Source organism: Primulina eburnea, chromosome 1 (genome assembly GCF_022965805.1).
Source record: "Primulina eburnea isolate SZY01 chromosome 1, ASM2296580v1, whole genome shotgun sequence".
Lineage (NCBI taxonomy): Eukaryota > Viridiplantae > Streptophyta > Magnoliopsida > Lamiales > Gesneriaceae > Primulina > Primulina eburnea.
In genome coordinates this window covers 63822367-63839258 of record NC_133101.1, presented here as the reverse complement: position 1 = coordinate 63839258, position 16892 = coordinate 63822367, and the positions used below count along the sequence as shown (strand labels likewise).

The following is a 16892-nucleotide window of genomic DNA, read 5'->3' as shown; positions in this document are numbered from 1 at the left end:
CCCCCTGCATATCCGCATTGGATCCATCCCCGAATGTGCCATGTGGGCATTTCTCCAGTTTCTTTTTTATTCCAGAATTTGTTTCTACTGCATTTGGGCAAGTGTCTTCAGATTTGTTTGATCATGTGTATGTAGATGCTTCTTCTAGTAGACCTGAGATGTGCTTTCAAGATTTTCTACGCTTTCTGTGTCATTATATATACGTTTCTTCGATTGGATGGACTGACCTTGAATTCATCAGACATGAACTCCCCATCGAATACAATAGGTGAATAGTACTGGATTTTGTTTCGTTTAGTTTTTGGCAAATTCGTGGCGTTTCCGTTCTCCGTCACTTCCTTTCAAGATCCTCGTTGCGTCTGGATAGAATGATTGTCGATTTATCGCAATGCGAACGCAACATCGAGGAATCCACTCAAGAAGATGCAGGTGATTTTGTTACTCAATTGCTGTTTGGATTAAAAAGCAAGTGTTTTTATATTTTTGCGAGTGTTTGGATGACTTTATAGTGTTTTAAAAGCTTGAACAAGTTATTTTTTTGAAAGCCTAAATTTATAGTATTTGAAGTGCTTTTTCATTACAATAAAAACCTAGAAACATATAAAATAAAATTAAGAAAGTGTTTTTTATTTTTTATCCGAACATAAATTTATCATCTTAGTTCGATCTTGGGTAATGTTTTAAGAAATAACTTAATTAAATGAAATCTGACTCGGGTCGAACCGTTTATATGTATAGTGTAGATTCAAATTTAAGGCCCAATTTGGTTTCTCAAAATAGTTGTTTGACAATTTAAGCTTAGTCCAAAATAAAGCCTTTTTCTATTATTTAAGTTTTAACCGAAATATAAAAAGATTGGAGTAGGTCTCACGAGTCTTTATCTGTGAGCCGGGTCAATCTTACCGATATTCACAATTAAAAATAATACTCTTAGTAAAAAGTAATAATTTTTCATGGATGACTCAAATAAAGATCTTTCTCACAAAATACGATATGTGATACGGTCTATCACAAGTTTTTGTCAAAAGATCGAGCGTCCCTTTTTTTTTTTAGTTTACTTTTGACAAAGGCTTCACATGGGAAGCCTAAGCATGTGATTGATTTAAAGCGGAGCACATGCCATTTTTCTGATCTTTTAGAAAATGAAAGTCAGCTCGACAAAGGAAAAATCCACTATTTTAGAATTCATGAGTTCGCTTAAAATTTTCACCTACCACAGAATTTATTTTTTCTTTTTTTATATATAAAAAAATAGAGGAGTTGTTATATATAGTAGGTGTTTGCTATAAACTTCATATTAAAAAAAAATTGTATGAATTAGTGTTGTATTTAATAATGTTCTAATTTCAAATATCATCAATTAATTTATTATTAAAAAATCAGAATAATAATTTTTCATTGTTTTTCAAGATTTTAAAAATTCATTTGAGGACATATTAGGTGTTTTAGAGTAAAGAAATAAATAAGAATTGTATTTTAAAAAATATGGAGTATAAATAACACTTTCTTAAATATTTGCATTAATCGTATTATTTCACTAATTTTGGTTACGATCATGGGTTTTGTGTTACTTTTATATATTTAGTTCTTCATATTCTCTAAAATATTGATAAATTATAAAATTTTATATAATAATACGTTTTTTCAATTTTTTAGTGAAGAATATCATAATGAATTTTTGAAATATTGAATGTCAATTTATCGATATCATTATTATTTATTTATAACTCTAGTAAAAGAATTAAAAATTTTAATCGAAATAATCATCTAATAAATTATTTGTTTATTTTTTGAAAAAAATTATTTATTCTTTAAAGTTTTTATAAACAAATGACGTATAATTTTTAAATGTCTTTTTATATTTTTTATTGGTAACAATTTCACTCAATCAATATATGGAATGCAACCGTAAATAATTCAATTTGATAGTATAATTATTATCCTCATTTGAATATTTTATCAAATGATATAAAAAATATATTCATTATATCAATAATTTTAAGTAATTATTTAAATGCTCATATTTAGTAATTTTAAAAGATTTGTGCATGGTATGTGTGATATATTAGTTAGCCTAATGACTGAGTTTGAGCTTAAACTCTTAAACTCGAGGGGAGCCAAGCATCGTTTTTTTTCCCTTTTAATATATAGGCAAAATTATTATTATTATTATTATTATTATTATTATTATTATTTTTATTTTATGTTTGTTTCTTTGCGAATTTGATCTTAAATGTTATTACATTTCAGCACTATTCATATATCTTTCAATTTTTGATAATTTTAGTTATTTTGCATCACAAGTGTTGGTATGGAACAACACGTCAGCATTGTATTCTATGCATATAACCTCCACGTCCAAAAATTGACCAATGTATCAAATAGATGGACGTCACCTCAGTCAGTCCTCACGTAAAAACCAATAATGAGTGTTTAACGTATCAAAACTTTTTATATATATCACAAGCAACATCATCCAACGCAATATATTCAGCATTAAAGTAGAGCTAATCTACAAAAAGGAAAATATGACAAAACGGCATTCAGAATGCCTACAGTCAACATATTTTATGTAAAACACTGAAGTTGATTGATGCACCAATTCAACATGTAATCTGTATTATTTTATAAAACTAAGTATAATATATATCTTCAGTCTTCTCAATAATGATATAATTAACTTTAGATTAGTTGTCTAACTAACAATTAACTTAGGGGTGGTTTAATTTTTAGATGTGAATGCCTTTAGCCGGTGACTGATCTCCTTATTTAAATTTATCGTCGTTAAATTAATTAGATGCTAATTAATAAATAAAGTTAACAAATGGTAATGAGAATTACATATTTCGTCCAAACTTCAAACCTATAATTTTGAGTTTTCCTTGTATTCATTGCGATCATTGAGCCTACAATTTCCAACATTTTTTTGTTATTTTTCAAATTATAGTTTTTTTTTAAAAAAAATATATAAAGATTGAATCGGACCTAATGGTTAACCGGGTCCGAACCTGAACCGTAACCGTCTATGATTTCATTCCCCTACCCTAACCCGATTGACTCGATTCGGATCTGGACCTGACCCGGCCATGACTAGGTCTACAACCGACAAACCTGCCTAATTAGCGATCAGATCCATAGTACAATTCAATTTAACACGTGTAGATTTAGCTGGTCCCGTTGCAATAACTGCGCCTGATTTCATCGAGAAATGCACTTCGAATTCAAAACCTTGTCTCCAACCTAAGATTATCATCACATACGATTTTTGATTCATTCCCATGTTTTAAAGATAGAATGAAGATTACAAACACCAACAGTGTATGTACAAACAAAAGAATCGAACTGCCCATTTTTTTAAAACTTTTAAATTGTTGACCATCGAAAAAAGTGGAGAATCGTTTTTAAAAATAATAATTTATGTAGCGTAAAAGCGAGAATATATAATCAATAGGCATGGCTCCACTAATTAAATTTGGGTCTTATATTGGTCTGAAACCCACCGAACCACATTAGCTCCTACAACAAACTGCACCACACAAATGCTGTCGCTCGCATTTGGTGAATGGGACCGACTAACAAATGTTGAAATCGTGACTGCAAATGTAAATAAAAATGTTCCAATGCCTTTTTACGTACCAAAAAAAAAATTGAAATTTAACCTTTACTATAAAATTTACTTATTTTCGTAATTCAGTTGATCGGACAGCCTTCGCTGCTATCCTAGGAATCCTATGATTTATATGAACAGTACCTATGCGTACCGTCGACTCTTTAGCTCATTTTTCAAACTTTGTCACGGGGACTATTGCATGCATTGGGATTGATGACAGATATGATTTGAAATAATAATTTCGAGGAATTATATATATATATATATATATGTATGTATGCAACGTGTGTATTGGAACGGCTGGATATAGTAAAAAATACGATACTGATAGTATCCACGTACAATAGATGTTCAATTACTTCTATAAAATAACGCATAAAAGGAAGGCATCGAAACAGATATCATATTTTACAAAGATACAAATGCCTGCCTACATTTCATTCTAAAGGAATTCATGTGAGTCTAGCTAAGGCTATATGGGGATGGAGATTTGGTAGATTTTGGAGAAAGGTGGATCTATATATACCTCCATATTGTAATTGACACTGATATTTGGTTGTAATTGTTTTCTATATTTTAATATTTGATAACCAACACATGATCTTACACATATACTTAGTTAACATATTGATTATGTCATAAATTACATTAAAAATGTTTAAATCAGATTATCATATATTTCGATTATTCGTACATAATGTCAGTCTTTATTAATTAAAATATAAAAAATACCTATAATATGATGGAATATATATCAACTCGTTGATACATACATACATGTGTGTGTGTGTGTGTGTATATTAAAAGAGAACTGGTTGGAAAGCAGTAAGTAAGAACCTAATTCCAGGGTAGATGCCAACTCAAATGTTGTGCAAGTATAGTTGATATTGTTTGGCCCAACGCACATGTCTGTTGCTTGTCCCACCATTCTAGGGATACCATGTTGTAAGAAAATATGTTGTAAACCTCCCATCTGTTTATTGTCGTAGGGACAAACACCCACCCTCCCCCCCCTCTTTATTCCCCGCTTTCACATATATATATATATATACATATTTATATATATATATATATATATGTATATATATTGTATTTGAGTAAGTTTGTTCTTGTAATCGGTATATTTATATAAGATGATTATTTCATTGTAAAATAAAACAAATATTGATGAATTTATATTTTTTGTTTTTAAATAAGATGATGAGCCGATTATCTTGTACAAAACAAAAACCTGAGGTAGATATCTCGATATAACATAAACTGTTTTTAATAATAAAGTTTATTATTTAATGTATTTTCCCTCTCAAACTTAACTATTTTTTAATTCTCACACTCGGTATTATTGGAGCAATAAACTTTTCACCCTTTCAAGTGCATAAAGAAAATGTACGATTATAATATTTTGGTATGAAATTACGTAACTGTATAATTTGTCTAAAATAAGTTTTCTTATTATATTTTTTTGACTATTAAATTGTAGTCAAATATTTCTTTTGCCAAAAATTCAGGATCGATACTAAATCTCATCCACTCGAACTCGTTGTAATAAATTTAAAACTCTAGCTAAAGCTTGTTATATTTCCTTAATAAATTGATTGATTAGGTATGACTTTGTTATTAGGTATTTAATAAGTATATAGCCAGCTACTTGAAACCAGAAAACCAGCAAAAATAATATTTTTAATAATATAATAAATTGTCAAACAATTCGCCTTAAAAAAGGAAAGATAAATAAATTCAAATTTCAGATTTTGGAATTTCTGTCAACTAATAATTAAAAGCTCTCAAACTAGCATATCATAACCCTACTTGTTCTATCATTTTTAGCATTTCATAATTCCAATAATTTATTAATTGTTATTATTATATTAAAAGGAAGATCATGTGATCTAATGGCGGGCCTAAATCAGTACTTATGAAAGGCAATATTCTTGGCTTTTATTGTAATAATGCACAAGTCTACAAATATTATAATCTATAATTCGAGCTTACCATTGAATTCAAACTTAATATAAAACCATAAAAATAAATATTTAACTATAAATTTTAAAGAAAAAAATAAACTTTACTTAAAAATACAAAAATATTCAATTAAATTAAACAAGAAAAAAAAGTGTTTTTAAAAATATATTTGTCTTATTTATATATGTTTCATTATTCAGTTCAAAATTTTGGCATATTCATGATTTAAAAATTATATTTTACTGTTTTTTTTTGTATATATATATATAAATATATATTAAAGTGGAAACAATTATGAGACCAACTGTTTATTGTAAAACTTTTTAGAAAATCGAATTTAGACAAAAAGTTGGGATATTATTCAAAATTAGGAGAATTAGGGATCAGATAGAGCGGCGGCACATGGCAGCAAAAGTGCAGCAGACGCGCCACCATCAAATCATGAGCTGGACTGACGGTGGTCCAAACAACCACCATCAATATCTAAGAAATACAGCTCACATCATCTTTTCACTCTTTTTATTTATCTTTCTCCAAGGGCGTTTTCGTACTTTCGTGCCACCACAGTATATTTTGAATTTTTATAAATAAAAACACATTTAAAAATATTATTTTATTGTATATTTATAAACGAAAATTATCTGACAATTAATCTGGAATGAAGAAGTCCATTTCTATTTGATGAGGTTCAATTTCTATTTGAAGTGGTACTTCGTGGATAATTTTATGTCTCTATATTTGTAAAATTTGTTGATCAGATTTATATTTAAGGTGAAAAATAATATTTTTATCACATAAATTAATTTTTTTTATAAGTTACATCGAATAAAAGATATATCTCACAAAACTGACTCGTGAGATGAGCTCATATTATTTTATGTTCATATTCTATGCTGAAAAAAAACAATCGTCTTTGAAATAATACACTTTAGGCATAGCTTGGTATACATGATAGGATAAACATGTGATATATAATATAAGGATAAGTTAAGGATAAATAAGATGTAGGATATTATATTTAATGTTTGGTATAATTTTAATAAGAGTGATTAAATTTATATATTAGATTGTAATGACAAAATTAACCTTATTATAATAAATTTTATAATTTTAAATTTGTTGTTTGAGTTCATATTTCTTATATGTTAATGCGCCGACAGTGTTTGCATGATTTATTTATTTTTACCTAATTTTATATATTATATAATATGATAATTGATGTCATAATTTTGTGAGTCAAGTCAAATATAAATATTTAAGGTTAATCGAATGATACTAATAATTTTATTGAGATTTATACAAATCATTTATATAATTATCTCGAGTTCATTAATATATTTATCATATGTTATAATATATAAAAATAAATAAAAATATTTATATAATTTTAATTTCTACCTACAAGTAAAATGAGAGAACAATTATTGATTAAGATTTTTATATATTGAGGACAATTAAGTCATTTGTGGTGTTTCTATCATCAGATTAAAATTATCACATATCATAAAAGTGATATTTTATCCCTATATAAAATTATTTATCACGAGCTTTCTAAAAAGATACCAAAAGATAAAAGAAGATTATTTATCAATCTCTCTTGTCTCATGTACCAAACTATACTTTAATAATAGAGATTTCTAATTAAAATTTCTTTAATCACTTGCCTTTTATTTTATATTTAATTAAAAATAAATATCACCAAAATCACTTTCTTTTATATAATTAAGTTAATAGAATTTTTCCAAAATATTTATTTTAATAGTTTGAATTAAAGTTTGAAATTTTAATCAATTAATTAATTTCCTAGAAGTGATGCTCATTTAGAAAGTTGATTACATTGGAGCCTTTCAACTTCTTTGCCTTTTTAAACGACAGCTAACACTGTGGAGCGTTCCACACTTCCACCACCTCCTCCTCCCCACCACCACCGCTCTGCCGGCCTCACCGCCACCGCCACCTTCTCCGTCATTTATATTTCTGAAGCACTCGAACCACGCGGAGAACGAGCTACATTCCTGAACAAAAGATCTTAACTTTTTATAAATAAATCCCCGTTTTACTGCATTGCTGGTAAGTGTGATATCAGTATGCGAGCAGAGTTTGATTGATCTTCGATTAAATTCGATTTTACTCCTTTAGCCCTTCTGTTATTGCATTGCGTCGTCGATGGCTGTGATCGAAATCTTTAACTGACCATTTGTTTCTGTTTTGGTGTGTGTTTTTTAAATTGTTCAATTTGCTTTGTTTTCCGTGTTTTGGAAAGCCGTTCTTTTGTTCATTTTGAAATCTATATCGCTTTCTTGCTTCACAAACTTTAGAGCATTTCTCCTTTTTTCCGAATTCTCTGTCGGTGTCGCTTTTTCACTCTTTAACTGGCACTTTGCTTCCGGGTGTGTTGCATGAGCATATCTACTTTTTTCCTTGCTGTTTTCGGAGCTGCGGTAATGTTTCAGAGGACTTGTGAGCACTTGTTGATTTGTCGTAGAATGACGTGGTCTCTTTCGATAACTATCAACGGTTCTTATCGCGAGTGTTCGATTATTTGGTGTAAATTTTAGCTTATTTCATACTCCACTTTTTTCCCGACCTTAATAGTTCTATCAGAGACTAGAAGTGGATTCAGAATTTTTTGAAGGGATCCAATAGTTACACACAAAATTTGTTTTTCCCCCCTTTTCAGGAGTGCTACTGCTCGCTCCGCACACATTGTTCTAGGGTGCTCATTTTTTTGTTTGTTCGTCTCAATCATTCTTTTAGTTTTTCCCATGAAATTTATAATCATTACATATAATTAAGGTTTGGATCATCAAAAAATTGAAGCCTTACTTCTTATGCTCTCATCAAAGCATGTTGAAGATACCTTGATGACGTACAATGTCTGAATTTATTTTTCAATTTCATTGATAGGATTGATATTGTAATGGTTTGTTTGCTTGATGAGGAATGCAATACGAGAATGAATTTTGGTATTAAGAGAGGGAAACTTTCTGGTGCATATTTCCCATTCATATTTGTTAAATTATGCAAATGTCTTAGTCAAGGTGTATTTTGTTTTTCTTTCATTTTCTTGATCCTCGTGGGCATAAATTTAAATTATGCAAGTTGATCGCATGATTTAAAATTTTTGAACATCTGATTGGAACTTGTATTTGTTTATCTGGCCCCCAATTATGCTCGTGCTATGATAATAATGACCTGGATTTTTTTATGACTTTTGAGTCCTGGATTCTCAATTGCTGTGATCCATTGTATTATAAAGTTATTTCTGGATCTTTTCTCCATTGATCTGGATGTTTGAAGAGCTGAAAATTTGTTAAATTTATTTGCATCGTGCACCTAATCCTTACTCGTTCTAACTGGAATGTACTTCATTATCATGTGAGCTTAGGCGCTTACAGATTTTCCTTCTACATATAGTAGTAGTTCTCGGAAGTTCTGGTATGTATAATGACTTAGCCCACTATATCTTGCTGGTTATTAGGTATATGTTGAATAATTTGCATCTTCTACCCCCGTTACTTGTTAGTCAACTACATAGGTAAACAATTCAAGTCTATGAAAGTGTCCCAATTTTAATTTTCCAGTTGCCTATTGAGTGAATACTTCTGTTAACGGATATATTGACTTGGAAAATCAAAACATTTTGCACAAATTCTATTTCCATGGCCACTGTATGGTCGAGAAGGCATACTTGAATAAATTATAATTGCACCAAGTTACTTGAAGATATTTTCATGCTTTGATTTTGAAATTAAAATTGCTGATTGGCTTTCTAGATATCTGACTCTGGCAGTGTGTTTGTGATGTTACATATAATGCATGGCATATCTGGTCTTTTTGCTTAAATATTTTCACTTTATAAGCCTACAAATTTATTTATGGCCCTGTGTCCACAGCTTGCAATGGATAAAAGGAGTTGGCTATGGAAGAAAAAGTCATCTGATAAGCAGGGTGTTGAGAAAGTAGCTGCTACTGCATTAGACGCTTCTAATGCTGCTTCAGAGACCAGCGAAACTCAAGTTGGCAAGGTATGACGTGATATGCGATCTATGCATTAGACACCTTTAGCTTCCTTTTTCATTTTATTTTTAACGTTTGTCACATTTTTCCCGCCCAGTTCGATGAGCACGGGATCACTTTACATTTCCGCACAAATTTTTGCTCTGTCTGTCATCAAGAATGAATATTTAGCTGATTTCTTTTATCTTGTTTCCTATTTTTTACAGTCTAAGCAGGAAAACAAGAAACCGAAGTATGTTCAAATATCAATGGAATCATATACACATATAACTGGATTGGAGAATCAATTGAAGTCCTATGAGGATCAAGTCAAGACTTTAGAAGATGAAGTAACTGAACTGAATGAAAAGTTATCCGAAGCCAATTCAGAAATTACCAATAAAGAGATCCTGGTGAAACAACATGCAAAAGTCGCTGAAGAAGCTGTTTCAGGTTTTTAATTTATAATTTTCTTGTCATTTCTTCATGAACATAGAATGTGGTTAAACTTAAGTTTATTTAATATTTTGACAGGTTGGGAAAAGGCGGAGGCTGAAGCTGCAGCATTAAAAACTCATCTCGAATCTGTCACACTGCTAAAGCTTACTGCCGAAGATCGGGCATCTCATTTAGATGGTGCTCTGAAGGAATGCATGAGGCAAATGCGAAATTTGAAGGAGGAACATGATCAAAAGCTGCATGAAGTTGTCATTAACAAAACAAAGCTATTCGATAAGATGAAGCTCGAGTTTGAAACAAAAATATCCAATTTAGACCAAGAAATACTCAGGTCTGCTGCTGAAAATGCTGCGCTCTCTAGATCTTTGCAAGAACGCTCGAACATGCTGATCGAGGTGAACGAGGAGAAGTTACAAGCTGAGGCAGAGATACAACTTTTGAAGAGCAAAATTGAGGCCTGGGAAAAAGAAGTGAATTCACATAAGTATGAGCTTCACATTGCTAGGAAAGAGGTGGAAATCCGCAATGAGGAAAAGAATATGAGTGTGCGGTCTGCTGAAGTAGCAAACAAGCAGCATCTTGAGGGAGTTAAGAAAATTGCCAAGCTTGAAGCAGAGTGTCAACGATTACGCGGTCTTGTTCGGAAGAGATTGCCGGGTCCAGCTGCGCTAGCACAAATGAAACTAGAAGTTGAGAACATGGGCCAGGATTGTGGAGAGTCTCGTCTGAAGAGGTATCCTGTGAGATCTCCAACTCCACTCTTGTCCCAAATGCCTGACTTTGGACTCGGCAACACACAAAGGTATCAAAAAGACAATGAGTTACTGACAGAACGATTATTAGCAATGGAGGAAGAAATGAAAATGTTGACAGAAGCGCTGGCAAAGCGCAACAGTGAATTGCAAGCTTCTAGGAGTTTATTTGCTCAGACCGCTAGCAAGCTTCAAAGTTTAGAAACACAACTACAAGTTGATGGTGAACAGAGAATTTCTACGAGATCAGATGCTTTGGTTCCAATAGAAGGTTTCTGTAGTCAAAGCATTGGTAATCCACCAAGTTTTACCTCTATTTCAGAAGATGGAAATGATGATGGCGCAAGTTGTGCAGGTTCGTGGGCTACTGGAGTTATGTCTGAGCTCTCTAATTTGAAGAAGTCTGAAAACACAAATCCGTTGGATCTCATGGATGACTTTCTGGAGATGGAGAAATTAGCATATCTATCCAATGGAACAGTTCCAAGTAAGGGTATATCAGGTAATATAGGCAATGAGAGATCTGCAATTGTAAAGCAGGAAGAATCACTTGAAATCACCATGATGACTGACCCCCTGGAGTCTGAGGAGGTTTGTGGTTCGGAAGCTGGAGTGTCTTCTAAAGATGATGTAACTGTTGCAAGTCCACAGCTGCAGGCAGATACACTTATCTTCAAGAAGCTCCAATCAAAAATATCTTCGATTCTTGAGTCAATGTCTGCAGAAAAAGACATTGGCAAAGTTATGGAGGACATTAGACACGCTATGCAGGATATGCATGATTCTCTACAATATCTGTTGACGAATTCTGCCGTGGAGATTGATCAATCTGACCCAGTGAGTGAGGATGCCAAGATAACAGCAACCAAGGCTATTCCTACGTCTGGAGATGTTACCCCGTTCACAGAAACTGAAGAAATCATTAACCAAGAACTGGAAATTGCCATTTCTCAGATTCAGGACTTTTTCATGATTCTTGGTAGAGAGGCCAAGGCAATCCTGGGAACAATTTCTCTTGATGGAGATGGACTGAATAAAAAAGTTGACTCGTTCTCTGCCAAATATAATGAATCTATTAAAAGCGGGATTAATCTGAATGATTTTGTTCTTGACATCTCTTATGTATTAAGCAAAGCAAGTGAGCTGCAATTCAATGTTATGGGATTGAAAAGTTCTGAAATGGAAACCTGCTCATTTGATTGTATAGACAAGATTGCACTTCCTGAGAACAAAAATTTCGTTGATTTATCAGGAGACAGCTATCCGAACGGCTGTGCCCACTTTTCTGATTCCGCATCTGATCCTGATGTCCCTCATGATGGGAATCTTGTTCCGACCTCTGACTCAACAAATCCGTCGTGGAAATGCTCACTGGAGGAGTTTGAACGGTTGAAATTGGACAAGGAGAATCTTGCAAATGATCTGGCTAGATGTACCGAAAACTTCGAAGTCAACAAGTCTCAGTTACTGGAAACACAGCAGCATCTTTCTGAGGTTCATTCACAACTAACAATTGCTCAAAAGACCAACAGCTTACTCGAGACACAGCTCAAATGCATGGCAGAGTCGTACAAATCACTTGAAACACGGGCAGAGGGATTAGAGATTAAGGTAAATCACCTTCGGCGGGATATAGAAAGTTTAGAAAATGAGCTACAAGAGGAGAGAAAAAGTCATCACGATGCACTTGCCAGATGCACTGATCTACAAGAGCAGCTGCATACGTTTCAAAGATTGCAAAGGTACTAATATATTTCCCGCTCTTGCACTTCTGCATTGATTTGGTTTCGAAACTGATTGAAGCAGATGGTTGTGTCCTCAATTTAAAGGGATTCATTAATTGTGTTAATATGAATTTGTTTTACCTGTCCTATTGAGTGAAAAGATCATTTTAAGCTGTCCATATCCTACTTTTAATCGTATAAAAGCTACCACTTACATATAAAAATGGTCTTTATTTGCCTATAAGCTCTAGAGAATATGCCTGCGACTTCCAGTGCAAGCCTCTTTATTTTCCTTGGTTAGCCTTCATTTATATATGTAATAAATCTATAGATTATAGATCAATTGCTTTTTGATATTTTAGTTCCATAATTTTTGTTGTTGTCCAATTCTAAATTAATTCCTTCGGGCTTTCATAAAGAACAATCGACTTAAGATTCTATAAAAAGAGAAATAGGAAATAATAAAGTAAATTAAAGAGTATAAAGAAACAAGAAAAATTGCCGAACCTTAAATTTTGACTTTCATGTTTAGGTCAGTGATAACATGCTTTGGCCCATTGGCTTTTTCATTGCAGCTTCTTAAGCGATTTGTGAAATCTACACATGCTCTTTCTGAGTTATCTGATACAACTTTAAGGATACAAACCATTGTACCGATGTATTTTCCAGTATTGGCTGGCTGATTTTGCTATTTAGTATGAGTTAAAATTGTGATGATTTTTATCTCACATACTTGACTGTGCTTACCTTGATATTTCCTTGCCAGTAGTGATTGCGGTGCAGCAGCTGATACTGATGACAAGATTAGCCAGGTGAGCGTGCAAAACCATCTTGCTTTCTATATATATCTGAGTGGACACTTGGTCATTTGTAGATTTTGAAATGCATGCCTTTCAAGTTTGTTTAAACCAAGTGCTTCCGTAGCATATGTCTATCGTGGGCCAAAGTTTATGCCCTGCTATGCCTTTTTGTCACCATTTAACACCTATGACCTCAATTATTATGGGTTTGAATCCTCGGAAGTGAGTTTGTAGAGAAAAATTCTCTTTGGGTACATGTCATAGTTTCAAAAGATAATATTCAGGAGCCACAACAAAAAATTGGCAGGGGACAATTTTTTTCACACGCAATATTTGAATAAAGTATTACAACTTTGCAAATAAACCATATGACTATGCATAGTTGTTTTAGTTTTTCTCGGTTGATGGAATGCCTGGCCTGCTTGTCCCGCTTTGAAGTCTGTTCCAATTATTAGGCGTGTATCATCCATGTGGTTAAGCTTTGGAGAAAACTAAAAACACTTTTCTTCTATATCAGGAGAAGGGGTTGGCAGCTGCAGCCGAAAAGCTGGCTGAGTGTCAAGAAACCATATTTCTTCTCGGCAAGCAATTAAAAGCTATGCGTCCCCAAACGGAGTTTCTCAGTTTCCCAAACAACGAAAGGACTGAGAAAGCCGACCACCCCATTGAAAATGAACCAACTGTAAGTAGCATGAATATTCAAGATGTGGATTCATCCTTAATGGACACCATCCCTTGTCTCAATTTTCATGGAGCAGGATCCGAATCCCCCTTGGACATGTTCAACACTCCATTTAGTCCATCAGATTCTGAAGCACACAATCCACCGCAGTCACCAGTTTCTAAATATTCAAAACACCATCCCACAAGTTCAGGCTCGTCTACTCCCACTCCCGAGAAACAAGCTCGCGGGTTTAGCCGATTCTTTTCAGCGAAAGGGAAGAATGGTCAGTAGTGACCGACTGTTCGCCAGCATAATAAACAGTTTACCTTTCTGTAAATATTGAAGAACCTTCCGAACTTTTCTTTCTTTTGTGTAATTTGGCGTTAGAATTTTAAATTCTCTATATAGTTTGTGTGGATAGTATACTTAGTTGGTGTATTTATTTCAAGTTGACAGGATCGTCCGTCACTTGTCTGCTGCAGTCTTCATTTGACAAATTTTCAATAATTGCTTGTTTATGCTAATCGAAAACTGTGTATACACCTCCCATCATCAAACTTCAAAGAACAAATAGTGGAATTCATGTTATATGGAATGAGTTATATTCCATGTGATGTCGATATTTGGATCACATAATTGATCCCACGTTAAATCTCTCCCTGATACATTAAATTCTTGGTTTGAAAATTTTGGTAGCTGAATAGAAAATGCATTTGATCCATCGACACATTATTTGGAATGCAAAAATAGTTGGTGTATCGTTTTCTAAAGAGCTTTGCTTGGCATTAAAAATGCTACGTAGATGAAAAGCAAAGAACGTGAATTGTTCAATCATTTACAATGGACATGGCGACATGAAAAGACGTAGCTAAACTAGAATTTGAAACTTTTGATTAGAAACGTTTGATTACAAAAATTGAAACCCAGCACCAAAAAAAGTTCACATGATATTTTATAAATATGAACTATATAATATAATATTCGATGGAAAAAAATACGTATGATCGAGCTGATCAGAGAGTAAGCCGGTTAATTAGCTAAAGTATAGAGATACTAATTACAAAATTTTGATTTGTAAAATGATTATTTAAAAGTTATATATTTTTCTGAAGCACACTGATCTGAATTAAAATTGTTTGGTTGGTCGGGACCAATTTATGACAACTTATTAGACCTTGTAGACAAAGCGTTGCAATACACCAACAAAATATCTTTTTATTCTAACATGATTAATCCCACTTGATGGAGACAAATTACTATATGTTGTATATGTGTATGTGAGATAAAAGAGAGAAAATCGTTTTAAAATGAAAATATATATTTTCAAATTTAAAAAAAAATGTAAAAAGAAAGGAATTTGAATATATATATTTTTAATTTGGAAAAAAACCATTTGGTTATTGTTTGTTGGTTTAATAATAATTGAATATCATTAATTAACCCCCCCCCCCCCCCCCCCCACACACATTATATATATATATATATATATATATATATATATATATATATATATATATATATATATATATATATATATATATATATATATATATATATATAATGTGTGTGTGGGGGACTTTCATAAAATTCCACACAACATATATGATAAATTATAATCTTTGTAGAGCTAGGCCTTGGAACTCGTCTAGCTAATAAAAGTTCCACCTCCGAGTTTGAGTTGCATGGTGGCCGGCTGCTTCTACCTGAGGATTGATATTTGACTATTTGAGCTTCAAAAAGCTCTGCCGCACAAGGAATAGTGAGCCCCATTTGATGATATTCGAACCCGAACTCTTCCTCGGCACGCTGCAGAAGGCTCTGGAACTGAGGCTTATCCAAGAAAGATATTGGGATTATGTATCTGCTCCTGTTCTCTCCTACGTACACAGCAAAATGCCCCTTGGGCACATCCGATGGGAACCCTTCATGGTCTCGTTTCTTTCCCAAACTCGAGCACGGCTTCATAATCTGCCTGATTATCACTGCCTTTTGGGACTGCATATTGTTCGATTTTTTTATTGGCATTTTGCATGTATATGGGATGATGATCAAGATCACTATTTTGGGCTTTTTTTCATCAAAAAACAAAAAAAGAGTTGGAAATAATGATGCTGTGTGATTTGTGCATGAGTGCCAGTATTTATGTTATATGCTACACTCACTACATACATACATATATATATATATATATGTATTAAAAATGACTATTTTTGAAAACAAAACACGGACGAAGGGCAAAACAAGTGCGAAATAATTTTCTTCAATCCGGGAATATTATCATTCTTACATCCGTGATAAATTCATCTCGAAATTTTATAAATTTTGAATATATATATTTTAAAAAATATCGAGTCTGAAATCTGAAGTTATTTTACTAGAGTGAGGTAGGAAGATTTTTTATTTTTGAGTAAATTAGGAAGATTTAACATCAAGGTAAAACTAAGTTTTCTCCGGGGAAAAATGGCATGTGCCCGTGGGGTGAGATATATGAGTTGTAGGGAACTAAAGCCATTGAAATTACCTAATATTGTTGGGCTTCATCGAGGCACTAGGGTCCCTCTATTTCCGTTAAGTTTATTCCACCCTCTCTATTATTATTATTTTATTATCATTAATTTTATACAAATTTTGTGTTTTGTCGATTAAAATACATTTGAATGTTTAATTTAGCAACACTTAATTGGCAAAAATTTGTGTGAGACGGTCTCACGGGTCGTATTTATGAGACGTATATCTTATTTGGGTTATCCATGAAAAAATATTACTTTTTATGCTAAAAGTATTACTTTTTATTGTGAATATGAGTAGGGTTGACCCGTCTCACAGATTAAGATCCGTGAGACGGTCTCACGTGAGACCCACTCCACTTAATTAATGGTAATCTTCGTGGTACGAACACGCCCATTAGCTACACAAAACACC

The 16892-nt window shown here is 32.6% G+C and overlaps 1 protein-coding gene across 3 annotated transcripts; it reads left to right on the top strand.

Annotated features, from left to right (window-relative positions):
• Positions 1–7399: 7399 nt before the first annotated feature.
• On the top strand, positions 7400–14438 carry LOC140840718 (filament-like plant protein 4). Of its 3 annotated transcripts, none has more exons than XM_073207901.1 (6): positions 7400–7642; positions 9469–9600; positions 9799–10024; positions 10106–12524; positions 13273–13318; positions 13824–14438. In XM_073207901.1, the coding sequence occupies exons 2-6, from the start codon at positions 9475–9477 to the stop codon at positions 14259–14261; spliced, it is 3255 nt and encodes a 1084-aa protein (XP_073064002.1). In that variant the 5' UTR covers positions 7400–7642; positions 9469–9474; the 3' UTR covers positions 14262–14438. The 3 variants fall into 3 exon arrangements, with proteins under 3 accessions (XP_073064002.1, XP_073063999.1, XP_073063994.1); XM_073207898.1 differs by lacking the exon at positions 7400–7642 and adding an exon at positions 7821–8013 and having other exon boundaries at positions 13276–13318; XM_073207893.1 differs by lacking the exon at positions 7400–7642 and adding an exon at positions 7823–8013.
• Positions 14439–16892: the final 2454 nt, after the last annotated feature.

What these genes read in the sequence shown, in the direction of transcription:
- LOC140840718 (XM_073207893.1), top strand. Translation starts at nt 7,972, where the DNA reads ATGAGCATATCTACTTTTTTCCTTGCTGTTTTCGGAGCTGCG. An exon ending in TTGCTGTTTTCGGAGCTGCG is followed by an intron (nt 8,014 to 9,468) that starts GTAATGTTTCAG and finishes CTGTGTCCACAG; the next exon opens with CTTGCAATGGATAAAAGGAG. An exon ending in ACGTTTCAAAGATTGCAAAG is followed by an intron (nt 12,525 to 13,272) that starts GTACTAATATAT and finishes TTTCCTTGCCAG; the next exon opens with TAGTGATTGCGGTGCAGCAG.